The sequence below is a fragment of the Rana temporaria genome, chromosome 4 (assembly GCF_905171775.1).
Source record: "Rana temporaria chromosome 4, aRanTem1.1, whole genome shotgun sequence".
Classification (NCBI taxonomy): Eukaryota; Metazoa; Chordata; class Amphibia; order Anura; family Ranidae; genus Rana; species Rana temporaria.
The window spans coordinates 118,348,620-118,362,959 of record NC_053492.1 but is presented as its reverse complement, the minus strand read 5'-3'; the positions used below and the strand labels follow the sequence as shown (position 1 = coordinate 118,362,959).

Here is a 14,340-nt window from a genome sequence, read left to right as displayed (position 1 = left end):
CTATAGATATGTGCAAATATTAGCAAAAAAATTAGCAAAATAGAAAACAATTAATTTCAAGAAAATTGTGCAAAAAAGTACTGTATATATATATAAATCACATTGCCATCAATATTACTTCCAATAAACATGTGTAACTATTAGCAAAATAATGTGCAAAATAGCAAATAGTTTTCAAGAAAAATAGCGCAAAAAAAAAGTATAAAGTCCCATAAATAGTGCAGAGTGATCCAAAATAATTAAAGCATCTACACGTATCCTAATCGTGCAGCAAAGTTCATCCAAGTAAAGTGCAAGTGCCACCATCCAGTAAGTTTCCACCATCCAGTTTGCGCAGACCGTCTGCCCCAGCCTCTCACCTCATATATTTTCAAAGATATGCCTCTCTGCTATTTTCACACTGGCCGGTCGATTCCCAAAGCGTTTCCAATCGAATCACAATCACAAGGTAATGAAACTCATTCACATGTAAAAGAAGAGGAGGGCTCCACGGAGCAGTATTTTCACACACTAATTTATTATAAAACGTAGTAACTTACAGTTGGAGATAAAAAACAAACAGCGTTATACACATGGAAACTTCCGATCTCGGCCACGACTGGAAGTGACGACACTCGGCTCTTTCACTGACACGTTGCGTCACTGTTCACGTGACTTTCTCAAAGGGTATTGCACTATTTTTCTTGAAAAACTATTTGCTATTTTGCAAATGTTTTTGCTAATAGTTGCACATGTTTATTGGAAGTAATATTGATGCCAAGGGATTTATATCTACAGTGCTTTTTTGCACAATTTTCTTGAAATTAATTGTTTGATAGTTTGCTATTTTTTTTTTTGTAATATTTGCACATATCTATTGGAAGCAATATTGATGGCACTGTGATTTATTTATTTATTTATTTCAGCAAAGTTTGCACATGTTAATATCTATGCACTTTAATTTTTATGAATTATATGCATGAGTCCTATGTAATTTATGAGGATTTAGTTATCTAGTAATTGGTAAGCGCCACATTCTCTTTATTGTCATTTATTTTTATTATGTTAGCAGCTGCTTTGTTAGTTTTTTATTTAATAATTTAATCTATTCCCCCTCTGGTTTGCGCATTAGTATTCCCCAACTACTGCTAATTGTGAGGCCCTGGCTTAAATGAACACTAAAGGCATGATTTTTATTTTTTTTAAATAACAAACATTATATACTTACCTCCACTGTGCAGCTTGTTTTGCACAGAGTGACCCCGAACCGTGTCTTCTGGGGTCCCTCGGCGGCTGTCTCTGCTCCTCCTTGCAAAAGCTTTCCACCTTCATGCGAGCTCCCTCGCACGGTGGAAAGCTTTTGCGAGCGCGCTCCCATTATACAGCCCCTGTCCCTCGGCCCCGCCCCCCGGCGCGCTGCGTCATCCGCTGTGATTGACAGCAGCGCCAGCCAATGGCTGCGCTGCTATCAATCTGCCCAGCTTAGCCAATCAACGGCCAGGCTAGGAACCGAACAGGATGACGAGGACGCGCCCGGGACTTTCGAGGGGTGAGGTAAGTAAAACGGGGGCTCGGGGGGGGGGGGTGCTGTCAGATTTTTTTTACCTTAATGCATATGATGCATTAAGGTAAAAAAACTTTTACTTTTACAACCCCTTTAAGGTTGTCAACCTGCAAAGGGAAGTACAAGTACTGGCAGCGTTTTTATGTAAGAAATTTTTCAAAAGTGTCACTATAATAAAGTACTTATGAACAGTGTGCACAGTGGGGTTGATTTACTAAAACTGGAGAGTGCAAAATCTGGTGCAGCTGTGCATTGTAGCCAATCAGCTTCTAACTTCAGTTTGTTCAAATAAGCTTTGACAAAATAAAATGGAAGCTAATTGGTTTCTATGCAGAGCTGCACCAGATTTTTCACTCTTCAGTTTTAGTAAATCCACTCCAGTGAGACATGGTACCAAATATACTGACAAATAGATTTTGGGTTTATATACAGTACTTTTTAAAGATTGACTAAAGAAAGATCCCATTATGTCCACTTTCCAATGAGCCTGTAGAATTAACATAGTACTTACTGTATAAGTCCAAGATTATTATGATTATCATCTCATACATTTAATCAATTTCCTCTTGTGAGCAGTCAGGTGAGTATAAACAGAGAAGTAGAAAGATGTTCAGGAGCAGGTTTTTTGTACTTGCTGTAGTGCACCATTTTGGAGTGTCAGTAACTGCCCAAGTACAGCATAAACATTGACTTTTTCATGTTATAATAGGCAGAGAACCCAAGAGAAGTTGGAAGAGAAGGTTTCAATGTTGAAGAAAGATCTGGTTACTTTCAGAGAGAATCTAAGCCAAGCAATGCTTGAAAGAGATGTCCTGCAAGGAGAGAAGGAGTCTGTCACCAGTGCTCTTAGCAAGGTTTGTCTATGTGATGGATGGCTATCACTTGGATGCTCTGCACGTTTCTTCCTGCAGACTTCTGGTAGCAGTGGGTTGTCATCTGACTATATAGACTGGCTTTGCCCTCTGTTTATGTTGAAAATAACAATTTAAAGTGGAGGTTCACCCTATAAAAAATGTCTAACACTACATCCAGCCCAGTTCTGCATATAAAATGACACTGACCTTTTTTTTTTTTTGGCCGTAGATAGCGTTTAGCTTTAGAATTCACCGCGGCTTCCGGGTAGGGAATCCCGCGGGAGTGGGCGTTCCTATTGACATGCCAATTGATTGACATGCTAAACGACGGCGCACACAGCGCGTCACGACTTCCCGAAGGAAGCTCGGGTCGGCTCGGCTCTATTCAGCGCCAGTGCGCTGTGTGCGCCGTCGTTTAGCATGTCAATCAATTGGCATGTCAATAGGAACGCCCACTCCCGCGGGATTCCCTACCCGGAAGCCGCGGTGAATTCTAAAGCTAAATGCTATCTACGGCAAAAAAAAGAAAGGTCAGTGTCATTTTATATGCAGAACTGGGCTGGATGTAGTGTTAGAATTTTTTTATAGGGTGAACCTCCACTTTAAACCATTACGTGAGAATCAATGCAGTTTTTATCAAACATTTAGGTAAATCTTTTAGTACCACCATACATATTGTACACTAAGCCCAATTAATTGATACAATCTCACTGGCAATGTCCATTCAATTTATTTTTAACTGTGTTAGAATGTAAATTTCATCAGGATGTGGATGTTATTGAAAATGTACATGTTGCCTTTTAATGTGAGAAAGGTCATCTCTAGGACATGCCACATAGAAAATCCAGTTCTCAGCGAGAGATGGAAAATATTGATCTTAGTACAGTACACAGTGTCTCTGGTGTGGATTGTGTTTTTAACATGGATTTCCATGCCAGGCTGAATCAAGCAGAGCAGAGCTGGAACTGGCACTAAACCAGATGCGAAGTGAACAAGCGGGACTGAGCGATTCTTTGGCCAAGATGGGTGCTCTGAACGAAGGTTTAGCGCAAGATAAAGTGGCTCTGAACCGTGTCATCTTACAGGTACTTGTGCTGTATATATAATGACATGACATAGTAATATACAGCATATATAAATATGCCTTTCCTTTTTAAAGTTCTTCCATTATCTATCAGTTTAACCAATGTAACCCCCTGAAGTCTGTTCTGAACACCAGATAAAATCTTAAATCAAGCCTGCAGTGATATTGCACATTACTTTTTCAACTGGTGTTTGGAAGTGGAATGGTGGGCTAATAGAAGGAAAAAAGCTCAGGGTGTGTACTACAAGTCTTCATTTAGTGGTCAAGGCAAGATTTGCCACTATCAGCCTTGCTTGACATTTCTGTTAATGCCCACTATGCAACAAACAACCTTTAAAAAAAATTATTTTTAAAAATACATACGCAATTTAAATTAGAGTGGACACATTTTATGTTTTTTATACGAAATTGATATAATGTAATTCAGACCTTTTGTTTAAACTGCATCTATTTGATCTTGCTTTTCAATTTTTGGTTATAGCTAGAGGCCGAACGGGCTTCCCTGCAGGAGGACCGGCGTGTTAGTGAGGCCAGCTGTGCTGCTTTGAAGGAGCTTCGGGAAGCACTGGAGCTTGAGGTATCCCAGCTACAGACAGATAGAGCCAGACTGGAGCAGAGATGCCGAGACACTGAAGAGAAGCTGCAGAAGGTGGAGGAGCAGCTTCACAGTGTGCACAGAGAAAGAGCAAAAGTAAAGGAACAGCTTGCACAGGTAACAATGAAGACGGAGAAGGAAATAAAAAAACTTTTAAACATACTCTCCAGGTGACAAAAGATAATTTTTAACTAACAGTAAAACCACAAAATATACAATTTGACCTATACCAGAAGATTTTACTATCCTAGGAATTTAAAAAGTTAGAAGGAATTGTATTCTACTAGTTTAAAAGACAAGGATAAACCAGTTAGTGTCTTTTAGGCCTTTATGTTAATTGACCATTTCAGATAGTTATTGTACATAGTTACACCATTGGTAAGATTGAATCAAGACATCAGTCCATCCGGTTCAACCTGTGTGTGTGTGTTCATGTCAAAAATCATTTCCCGTATCCCTGTATACTGTGTTAGCTAAGATACCCATCCAAGAGTTTATTAGAACTATTAATACTTGAAGTATTCTACATCGTTGCTGCCCTGACAGTGAAAAACCCCCTACACAGTTTAAGGTTAACCATCTTCTCCTCCAATTTCATTGCGTGACCCAGTGTCCTTCTTGGGCTCTCTTGAGACTGAATAGTTTATTCCCTATGCCAGAATCGCCATTGAGCTATTTATATATCGCCACCATATCACCTCTCAAGCGCCTCTTCTTCAGAGAGAATACGTTTAATGTTTCTATTCATTCCTCGTAGCTAAGGTCTCCAGTCCCCTTATTAACTTTGTTGCCCTTCTCTGGACTCTCTCCAGTTCCTGCACCTCCCTCTTGAGGATTGGTGACCAGAACTGGACGGCATAATCCAAATGTAGGCGAACTAGCGTTTTAATAATGTGCCAGAATTATTGTTTTTTCTCATGAGTAAACTCCCTTTTTATGCATGCTAATATTCTGCTAGCTTTGCTTGCTGCAGCTTAGCATTGCATGCCATTGCTGAGCCTGTCATATACTAGGACCCCCAGATCTTTTTCCATCCTAGATTCCACCAGAGGTTCTCCCCCTAGCGAGTAACTAGCATTCACATTTTTAGGCCCCAAGTGCACTACTTTACATTTTTCAACATTAAACCTCATTTGCCATGTAGCTGCCCACCCCATTATTTTATTGAGGTCCTCTTGTAAGGATACTATATCTTACTGTTTGTTTTGTAAACCTGGACTTATGTTCTGTTCTCAGGCCAATGCATCAATTCAGACATTCCAAGAACAATTACAAGAAACCCGGAGAGAGCTGGACATACAGTCAGCAGCTTTGCAGCGTGCTGCTCAGCGCATGGAAGACCTGACCAATCAGAATGCAGAGCTCGGTGTGCAGGTAGCAGCTCTGGAGGCTGAAAGGCTGGAACAGGAAGATGAAGTGGAACAGCTTCGGTAATACTCTAGCACATTGTGTAGTGTAGTTTCTGCAGTGCGTCCAGTGCTAGCTTACTGAGGGTCTTCTTTCTTGTTGTCATCAACTAGTGCACAAAAAGAATCTCTGGAGAGCACCTTGTATGATACTCAGCGTCGCACAGCCCAGCTAGAAGATCGCAGAGAACAACTTGAAGGAGAGATTCATACCCTTATGCTAGCAAAACAAAACCTGCAAGGTATCAAACCAGCTACACATACTTAATATTTTACGACTTACAGATTGAACTACAGTAAAGTCTGTTGTGTTCCATTCCTTTTAAAAATAAGTAACATCTGGATAGTTAAACCACCAAAGATCATGGGTATAATAGACAGTTTTAAGCACCTCAATATGTCATTTACCCAATGTGCTCATATATCAAACTTTGCTTATCTTTACTCGAAGAAAGCCCATCCAGTTATATTCATCTTTATGTAATAGATATCTGAGATTTCTGGGGGGATATTAAACGACTGTATAATGGCTCCACGGAGCTTTCCAAAAATCCCCCTGAGATCATTTAAAAAAATAAGAAAATTTCAGATAAATGCTTTTTTGTTTACAAACTTTTTTATTCAAGTAACTTGGTGGTAGAAGTAAGAAAAAAATACAGCAATATTAAATGGGTACACTGAAAAAGAGTGTTCAAGGTACAAAGGCCAGTTACATCTTGATATTAGCAAAATGACAAAGGAAACCATAAAATTGTATCAGTAATTATAAGACATTATTACGACTTGAGCAAAAAGGGATAGCTAACAGATAAATTATTTTTTAAAGGGAAATATTTTAGGGCTGTGGAAATTAACTATTAAAGTGGAGGTTCACCCTATAAAACATTTCTAACACTACATCCAGCACCCTGCTGCATATAAAATGACACTGACCTTTATTTTTTTTCCCCGTAGATATCGTTTAGCCGTGGAATTCACCGCGGCTTCCGGGTAGGGAATCCCGCGGTAGTGGGTGTTCCTATTGACATGCCAATCACTTGGCATGCTAAACGACGGCGCACACAGCGCGTCACGACTTCCCGAAAGAAGCTCGGGTCGGCTCGGCTCTATTCGGCGCCGGTGCGCAGGCGCCGAATAGAGCCGAGCCGACCCGAGCTTCCTTCGGGAAGTCGTGATGCGCTGTGTGCGCCGTCGTTTAGCATGCCAATTGATTGGCATGTCAATAAGAACGCCCACTCCCGCGGGATTCCCTACCCGGAAGCCGCGGTGAATTCCACGACTAAACGATATCTACGGGGGAAAAAAAATAAAGGTCAGTGTCATTTTATATGCAGCACGGTGCTGGATGTAGTGTTAGAATTTTTTTATAGGGTGAACCTCCACTTTAATTCCTCGATTAATCGTTCATTTTTTTGATCGATCAAAATTCTTTTGATCGGTACTCGTGTCTCCGTCGGCTTCCGGGTCTTCAGGGAGTTCCGTCGGAGATCCGGTGATGTCACGGACAACGGGGGGGCTTGCCATGTCCATCTGAAGGGCTCCTTTGCTGTGCCTTCATATCTGCATGCCGGCGGGGCCTTACTATCTGCCACACGCAAGGGCTGTTACACTTCCCTCTATCACTTCCCTCTATTAACCTGGGATTCTACAGCCATCCACTGGGAGTTGTGATAGTTCCCTTCACGGGACATCTGAATTCAACAGTGGTATCGTTGTACACATTTTTATACCAGTATCATACTTGGCTACATGTTTTTATGACTGCTTTTGCTACCGTTTGGTATTATTCGCACCATTTTTACAGTTTATGTAGCTACATCGATTTTATCTCCAGTGCAATATTTATTTTGTTACCTACTTGAAGACTATAAAAGTTTTAATGCTATTCCCATCGAGCGCTGCCTTTGTGTGTTTTTTGTATCCTGCTATCCATTTCTCCAGTGGTTGGTAGCTGCACTGGGAATTAGCCTGCAAGGAGATCAGCCAAAAGTAGTTGGATCTGTATCTGCGTTATAATTAATCGAAATTAGTCGATTAATCGATAAAAAAAATCGATTAATAGAACACGAAAATGTTAATCAGTAACAGCCCTAAAATATTTGTTTAAAACTCCAGGCATATCTAAAAGCATTAATTAATTGGTATTAAACCAAAAAGCAGATTACCAATTCTTAGATGTTGTGTCTGCATTAGGAGGTGTGTTACTGGCCGGATCATCAGGTGAAAACAGAGGGGAAAAAAGTCTTAAAAAAAACAATTGCAGACACCACATCTAATGATTTTTAAGCTGCTAAATTACATTTACGGTTTGGGGTTTAATACTGCTTTAAGTGGGTTTTTAAAGGCAACTATTGCTCATACCTGAATTTAATTCCATGTAAAGCAGTACTCGGAAGGAGGAAGCACTAGGGACCGAATCAGATTTGCTGTATGCACATGTAGTGATATGGGACATCCTTACAGGAGGAGAGATGAGCTGGATGAGCTCCTTAGTGCATTTTTGCTTTTTAACTGTTAGTGGAAATAAAAGGAGTATCACAGACAGCACTCAGTTGTTCTGTTTTCTTTCACTGTCCAATCACAGGCTGGGGGCCAGAAAGTGACCTTAAATAACTCCAACAGGGAAAAATCTGGTCACCTACTAGTTCTGCTTTCTGAAAAGATGTGTAAGGCTACAAGCACACTGGGTGTTCAGCCCGTATGTGTCAATCCTGGGGTTTTTATGTGCCCGAGAGGCACAGGTGCACCGTCCAGCCTCACTGCCGGAAGCCTATAAAAATTTATGACAGGCTGAAATCGGCAGAGGCTGGACACTTTACCGAGTGGTACTCATGATTAGGGCTGTATATGTTCAGGTACCTATGTCTGGAACTCAGAACACGCAAAACACAGCAGGACTGAATAAAAAGAAATACAAATCCTTTGGCAAAAAAATTGCTCTTTATGAATTTAGCTCCTTTCATGGTTTTAGCTATAAAACCATTCAAAAGCCTCATGAGCAGGCCTCATCATTAAAAACGTACAGATGTCAGTAAGTGAAAATGTCTATTTGCCTGTTTAATTTTGGAAAACATCTTTCTCAATTGCTATAATTAAGCTTTAGTGAACTACAATACGAATGCACGGTTTTACCTATAATATAAATGTGGTCTATGGTTCTAAAGAAGCATAATAGATTTGTACATTATTTTTTTTAAATAGGTTTTTTTATGTGCATAAATACCAGAACACTCAAGTTTCTTTACAGCAATATGCTATATGTATCCGTTTCATGGTATAATGTCATTTTGGCTTCTTTCTCTTAGCGGAAGCACAGCACCAGGCACTGGAAGCTGAGGAAGCTATGGCAGAGCTGAGGCAGCAGAAGGTCAAGCTGGAGCTGCATTTGGCACAGACAGAGCAGGCAGCACAGCTCTCTCTCGGTAATCAGGCCCAGCAGCATCAGGATGCTATAGAGCGACTCAAGAAAGAAAAGGTTTTTATTGTTTTTTTGCTTGCCAAAATGTTGCATCATGGATAAAAGAATGCAAATTACATAATAAGGGGGCATGAGGCACTGGAGTGGTAAGAGCCATGTAGTTAGCTTATCTTGTTTCCAGGTTGCATATAACCTTGGCTAAGAGCTTGCACAAAACCAAAACAAGTTAATTTGTTTTCATAAGTCAAAGGACAATATGTAATGTACTGGTAATGCTATTTCGGCCAGGCAGACTGATATATTCCTTTCCAATTTTAGATTACATGCTTTACTCTATTGGGCCATATACTTTTCAAATATAGGTTGAAATATGTAAGAAATTAATAGAGCACAATATGAAAATCTGGTTTACTGAAATGTCTTCTCTTTGCTTATCAGAATTTCCGACAAGAAAAGTTCGATGTGAGCTTTTGGTCGGCAATTTTCGACCGTGTGTAGGCCCCATCGGACTTTTTCTGTCTGAATTTCCGACAGCAAAAATTTGAGAGCTGGTTCAGACGGGAAAAGTTCTTGTCGGAAATTCCGATCGTCTGTGTGCAATTCCGACGCGCTTAAAATCACGCGTGCTCGGAATCAAGTTGACGCATGCTCAAGCTGAAGCATTGAATTTCATTTTTCTCAGCTCGTTGTAGTGTAGTACGTCACTGCGTTCTTGACGGTCGGAATTTTGTGTGACGGTGTGTATGCAACACAAGTTTGAGCCGGTCGGAAAAAAATCCACGGTTTTCTTGTCGGAATTTCCGATCGTGTGTACGCGGCATGAGTGTAAAATGGGTTGAAATAGAGTTTAGTGGGTTAAACTTTTTCACCAGACGTAGAAGCGCATTTTCTCCAGTTACTTGCCATCCGCTTGACCCATCTCAAGATAGCAACAGGTCACCCCTGTATCACTCATTCATTGTTCTGTATACTTAGACTTTTGTTATGCTCAAATATGAACATGGTATTGGTGGCTACAATTTAGGTAATCAGCTGTGCATTGCATTCCCATACATCTCCATGTTATTATCTCTACCTGAAAACACCTCAATAAGATCCCTTTCACACTGATGGCGTATTGCAGGCCCTATAGCGTTAAAAATAGCGCCTGCAATCCGCCCTAAAAGTGCTGCTCCATTGTCTTCAGTGTGAAAGCCCGAGGGCTTTCACACTAGAGCGTTGCGCTAGCAGGACGGTAAAAAAATCCTGCAAGGCGCATTTTTGGAGCGAGTGAAGGAGCGGTGTGTATACCGCTCCTCCACCGTTGCTGCCCATTGAAATCAATGGGACAGCGTGGCTATACCACCCGCAATGCGCTGCTTCAGCAGCACATTGCGGGCGGTTATAACCCTTACTCGGCCACTAGTGGGGGTTAAATGCGCTGCAAATCCGCCCATAGCATCGTCGGTAAAAATAGCAGCATTTTACCGCCGACTCTATGAGCGGTTCAGTGTGAAAGGGCTCTAAACATTTATTGAAAGTGAAACATAGTTTAGCTGAATACACAATTCCAACATTTCTAATTCAAACACTTGAATACTTATGGAGTGAAAACAACTTCAGTAGTAGTCCATTGCAAATTCACATAAATGGGTTGGGAAATTTTTGATTTGCTGTTTTCATAGGAACACGTATAGATATTCTAGCATAGTTTATTCCTGTCAATTTAAGTTTGCCCTTATGTTCTAGACATGTTAATCAAAGAGGATCTGCCACAAACCTATAGAATGCAGAGTTTCCTTTTAATATATTTCCATGTAATGAGCTGTAATGAGCTTTATCTTTCATGAACAGGAGTCTATGCGTTTAGCTGTGATGGCGGAGAAGCAGGAAGCAGTGCAGCGGATGGAGATGGAGAAAGAAGAACTTCTATCTGAGCATGAAAACATAAAGCAGAAACTGAATGCAGAGATGGTACGCCTGCAGGAAGACAGAGAAGAGAGCCTGTACAGAGTGGAGAATGAGAAGCAGAAAGTAAGACATTTTAGTTGATTCATGGGTATATATATTAATTATTCCACCCATAAATGGATTGCAGCTGCGTATTGGGACTGGTAAAATGACTGCAGCTGGCTGTAGGAATTACTGTACCTTGGATCTGGAATATAGTTCTAAATCTGTTGCCTTGTGTCTAAATCATATTCCATCTGTCATCCAAATGCATATTTAAGTTGCTTGTGAATCAGTGAAGTCTCTTTTTGCAGGCTTTACTCCAGAAGGAGACTGAGAAGAATTCTCTAAGTGAGCGGCTGATGCAGATTCAAAGGGAGCTTTCTGACACTAGACTGGAGGCTGAGAGGTTTAGACGTGAGACTCAAGTCAAGCAAGATCAGGACAAGGTTAGTGTTAACTATGAAGCTTATGCCACGTACACACGATCCGAATATTGTACGAAAAATGTCGTCCGAGGAAGAATCGTCCGATAATCGGATCGTTAGTACAGGGATTCCGTGAGCCGATCATGACAGTTCATCCGATATTATTTTATCGGACATGCACGAAAATTTTCCTCGTACGATACCAGATCGTACGATTTTCGTTTGGTCAGTACAGTTGTCGTCCGAAAATACAACACAAATACATTACAACACATGACATCACTTCTGATTTTTTTTTTCTGTCGTACGAGAATTTTCGTGACTTTAGTAACCTATTCAATTTCTACTTTCGTCCGATTTTTGGATCGTGTGTACGTGGCATTAGTCTTTCCTAAGGTGGATATACACTGTCATGCAATCATGGGGTCATAAAAAAAAAAACACCTGTTTGAGAAAATCCGATCGAGCGAACCTTTCCCAGATTCAATACAGCACAAACTAGTTCCATGCAAATGACTTGACCATTAATTAATTTCAACTTTATGAAATGCAGTTTTTTAATAAATCAGATAATGAGTACTAGAAATACTCATGGCCCCACACTGAATATTTTTGCAGCTAATAGCTGTTATTATTTTTACATATAGAAGAGACTGGTGAGTTCGCTGAGTGCATGCCATATTGTAACATTGGTCAAGAACCTGGAAGCATGCTAAAACCACTTGTCATATTTCAAAGAGGATCTACTCCTATATGGTGACATTGAAAATACTGTATCGTACTGAGCATGTGGAAGTAAGGTGTGAAAATATCAACTGGTCCTTTGATCTTTCCTTTTGACTTGATCAGGAACAGCTGGATGGTGTTTCTTCAGAACTGAAAGCACTGCAGGCAGAGTTTGAGGATGCTGTGTCAGCTCACGCAAAAGACAACAAAAGTCTTTGTGAGCGAGTCAAACAACTGAGCCAAGACAGGGAGAGCCTAAGCAAGGAGGTAAGCTGAGATATTCACAAATGTAGTTGTATGTCCACTCCCTATTTATTTATATTTTTATTGTTTCATTAATTCATTCTCTATGTATGTGATTGGAAATATGATAATTGAATTCTTATTAGACAATCATAAAACTGGCTTCTAAGAAAAACAAAACACAGGATAGATAATGTTCATCCTTGCAGGTGGAAGAGCTGAGAACTCAGCTGCGTGTAGCAGAAGATACCAGAGATGGGTTGCGCAGAGACCTTATCGAAGTTCAGCGCCTGCTGCGAGAGATGGAAGAGACCTGTGAGGTGCAGAGGAAGGAATCTCTAGAGTTGCGTCGTGATTTTGGAGATCTGACTCGAGAAAGGGAAACTCTACAGCAATCCAATACTGAGCTGAGAGCTTCCTTTAAGAAGACAGAAACAGAGAGGAGCAGGTAAGTTACATAATAGTGAGATTTAGGAGATAACCTGCATCATCAGGTTGGGATATTGAGGCTATGTATTCATGCCAAAGCATGGTATGGTCATTGCAAATAATCCACTATACCAGGGGTGTCCAAACTTTTTTTTAAAGAGGGCCAGATTTGATGAAGTGAACATGCTTGAGGGCCGACCATTTTGCCTGACATTCTTTAAACCATTAGAATTCGGTCTAAGTGTGTTCCTCCGAGCACCAATACACACAAGAATTCTCTGGCTGTGTGTGGTGAAGAGATAAGTTTGGCCGTGTTATTTGTATATACTGTATTTATCGGCTTATAACATGCACCTTCACTTTAAAAAAGGAAGTTTCAGGAAAAAAAATCTTACATTTTAAATAAAGAACTGTGAAGAAAAAAAAAGGGTCAGTGCCCATCTGCAGCCTCACCGTTGCCATGAATACAGCGCCCACCTCATTTCCATGAATGCAGCACCCTCCGTATTGCCATGAATGCAGCACCCTCTACATTGCATAAAATGCAGCACCCATTGTATTGCCATAAATGCAGCACCCATTGTATTGCCATGAATGCAGACTCACCATTATCATCAGTGCAGCCTGCAGAGGAGACAGGGAGGGGGCGAGACGAGCGCCAACAGACAAACAGGAGAAACTCCAGTTTTCTTGATGAGGCTCTTTAATTGAAAGTCCCGCCTCCTGTGATGGACAGAACAGTTGTCCAATGGCCGTGTAAACGGGAAATTCTCTCCTGTCTGCACAAAAGATATATATGTCAAAATCACCAGGAGGGCTGTCCGAAACCGGAACGCGGGCCGCGATTGTCTCGCGGGCCGGACTTTGGACATGCCTGCGCTATACTGTCTTTAATGTTACAACCTTCCACACTTGTTCCTGCATGCTAGGAGGGTTAGTCAGACCCCAGTTCACATTGGAGATGTCATAGGTTTACTTAAGCTCAGAAATAATGTATAGGTCCCATTGATTACAAATTATGACCATGACCCGACCATTGGGGAAATAAATCACCAACTATGCCTATTTTAATTTTGCTACTGAGTATAATGTACCTTTACTTAAGGCCAGGTTCACACTATTGCGAATTGGATGCGATATCTCTGCATCTAATTCGCAATAGCAGGAGAATGTGAATGGCTCTCTATGGAGCCGGTTCACATATCTCCGATTCGGCTCCAGTGCGAATTTGCACAGGAGCCCTGTGCGTCTTTTGGTCCATTTTAGGTCCGAATTCAGCCCAAAATTCGGGCTGAAATCTAACCTGAAATGGTAAACCTGGATGCACTGGACCCCTGCTAGGAGCAGCATCGGTATTAGGTGTAAACAGAGCCTTAAGGTATTGTAAGATTATACAGTGACTATTTACTTAGTATGCCCTCCTAATGTGTTAACTGTATCCACTAACTATTTGTGCTTTCCATAGAATTCCTTTTCAAAAGGCTTTTCAAATACAACTAAACTCTAAAGTTAGTATATGGAGATTAATTTGATAGACAGGTGAACTCCATGGACATATCAGAGTTGCCCCTGGGGTACAGGTATCACTGGCTGAGAAATTCTGAAGTACAACCTAATAAAAAATATTTTAAATAGATATAGAAGAAAAAAACAGTTGCAACATTTGAACTAAAATAATGAATAGG

The 14,340-nt window shown here is 40.7% G+C and overlaps 1 protein-coding gene across 2 annotated transcripts in view; it reads left to right on the top strand.

Moving 5' to 3' along the window:
• LOC120936507 (rootletin-like) overlaps nt 1-14,340 on the top strand; it is a 167,164-nt gene that overhangs the window by 98,710 nt on the left and 54,114 nt on the right. For both annotated transcript variants that reach the window (XM_040348921.1, XM_040348920.1), the window contains exons 15-24: nt 2,253-2,397; nt 3,336-3,482; nt 3,963-4,193; nt 5,313-5,506; nt 5,597-5,724; nt 8,788-8,957; nt 10,734-10,913; nt 11,144-11,278; nt 12,107-12,250; nt 12,436-12,674. In XM_040348921.1, the coding sequence (XP_040204855.1) occupies nt 2,253-2,397; nt 3,336-3,482; nt 3,963-4,193; nt 5,313-5,506; nt 5,597-5,724; nt 8,788-8,957; nt 10,734-10,913; nt 11,144-11,278; nt 12,107-12,250; nt 12,436-12,674 (1,713 nt within the window). The remainder of the gene's footprint in view (nt 1-2,252; nt 2,398-3,335; nt 3,483-3,962; nt 4,194-5,312; nt 5,507-5,596; nt 5,725-8,787; nt 8,958-10,733; nt 10,914-11,143; nt 11,279-12,106; nt 12,251-12,435; nt 12,675-14,340) is intronic.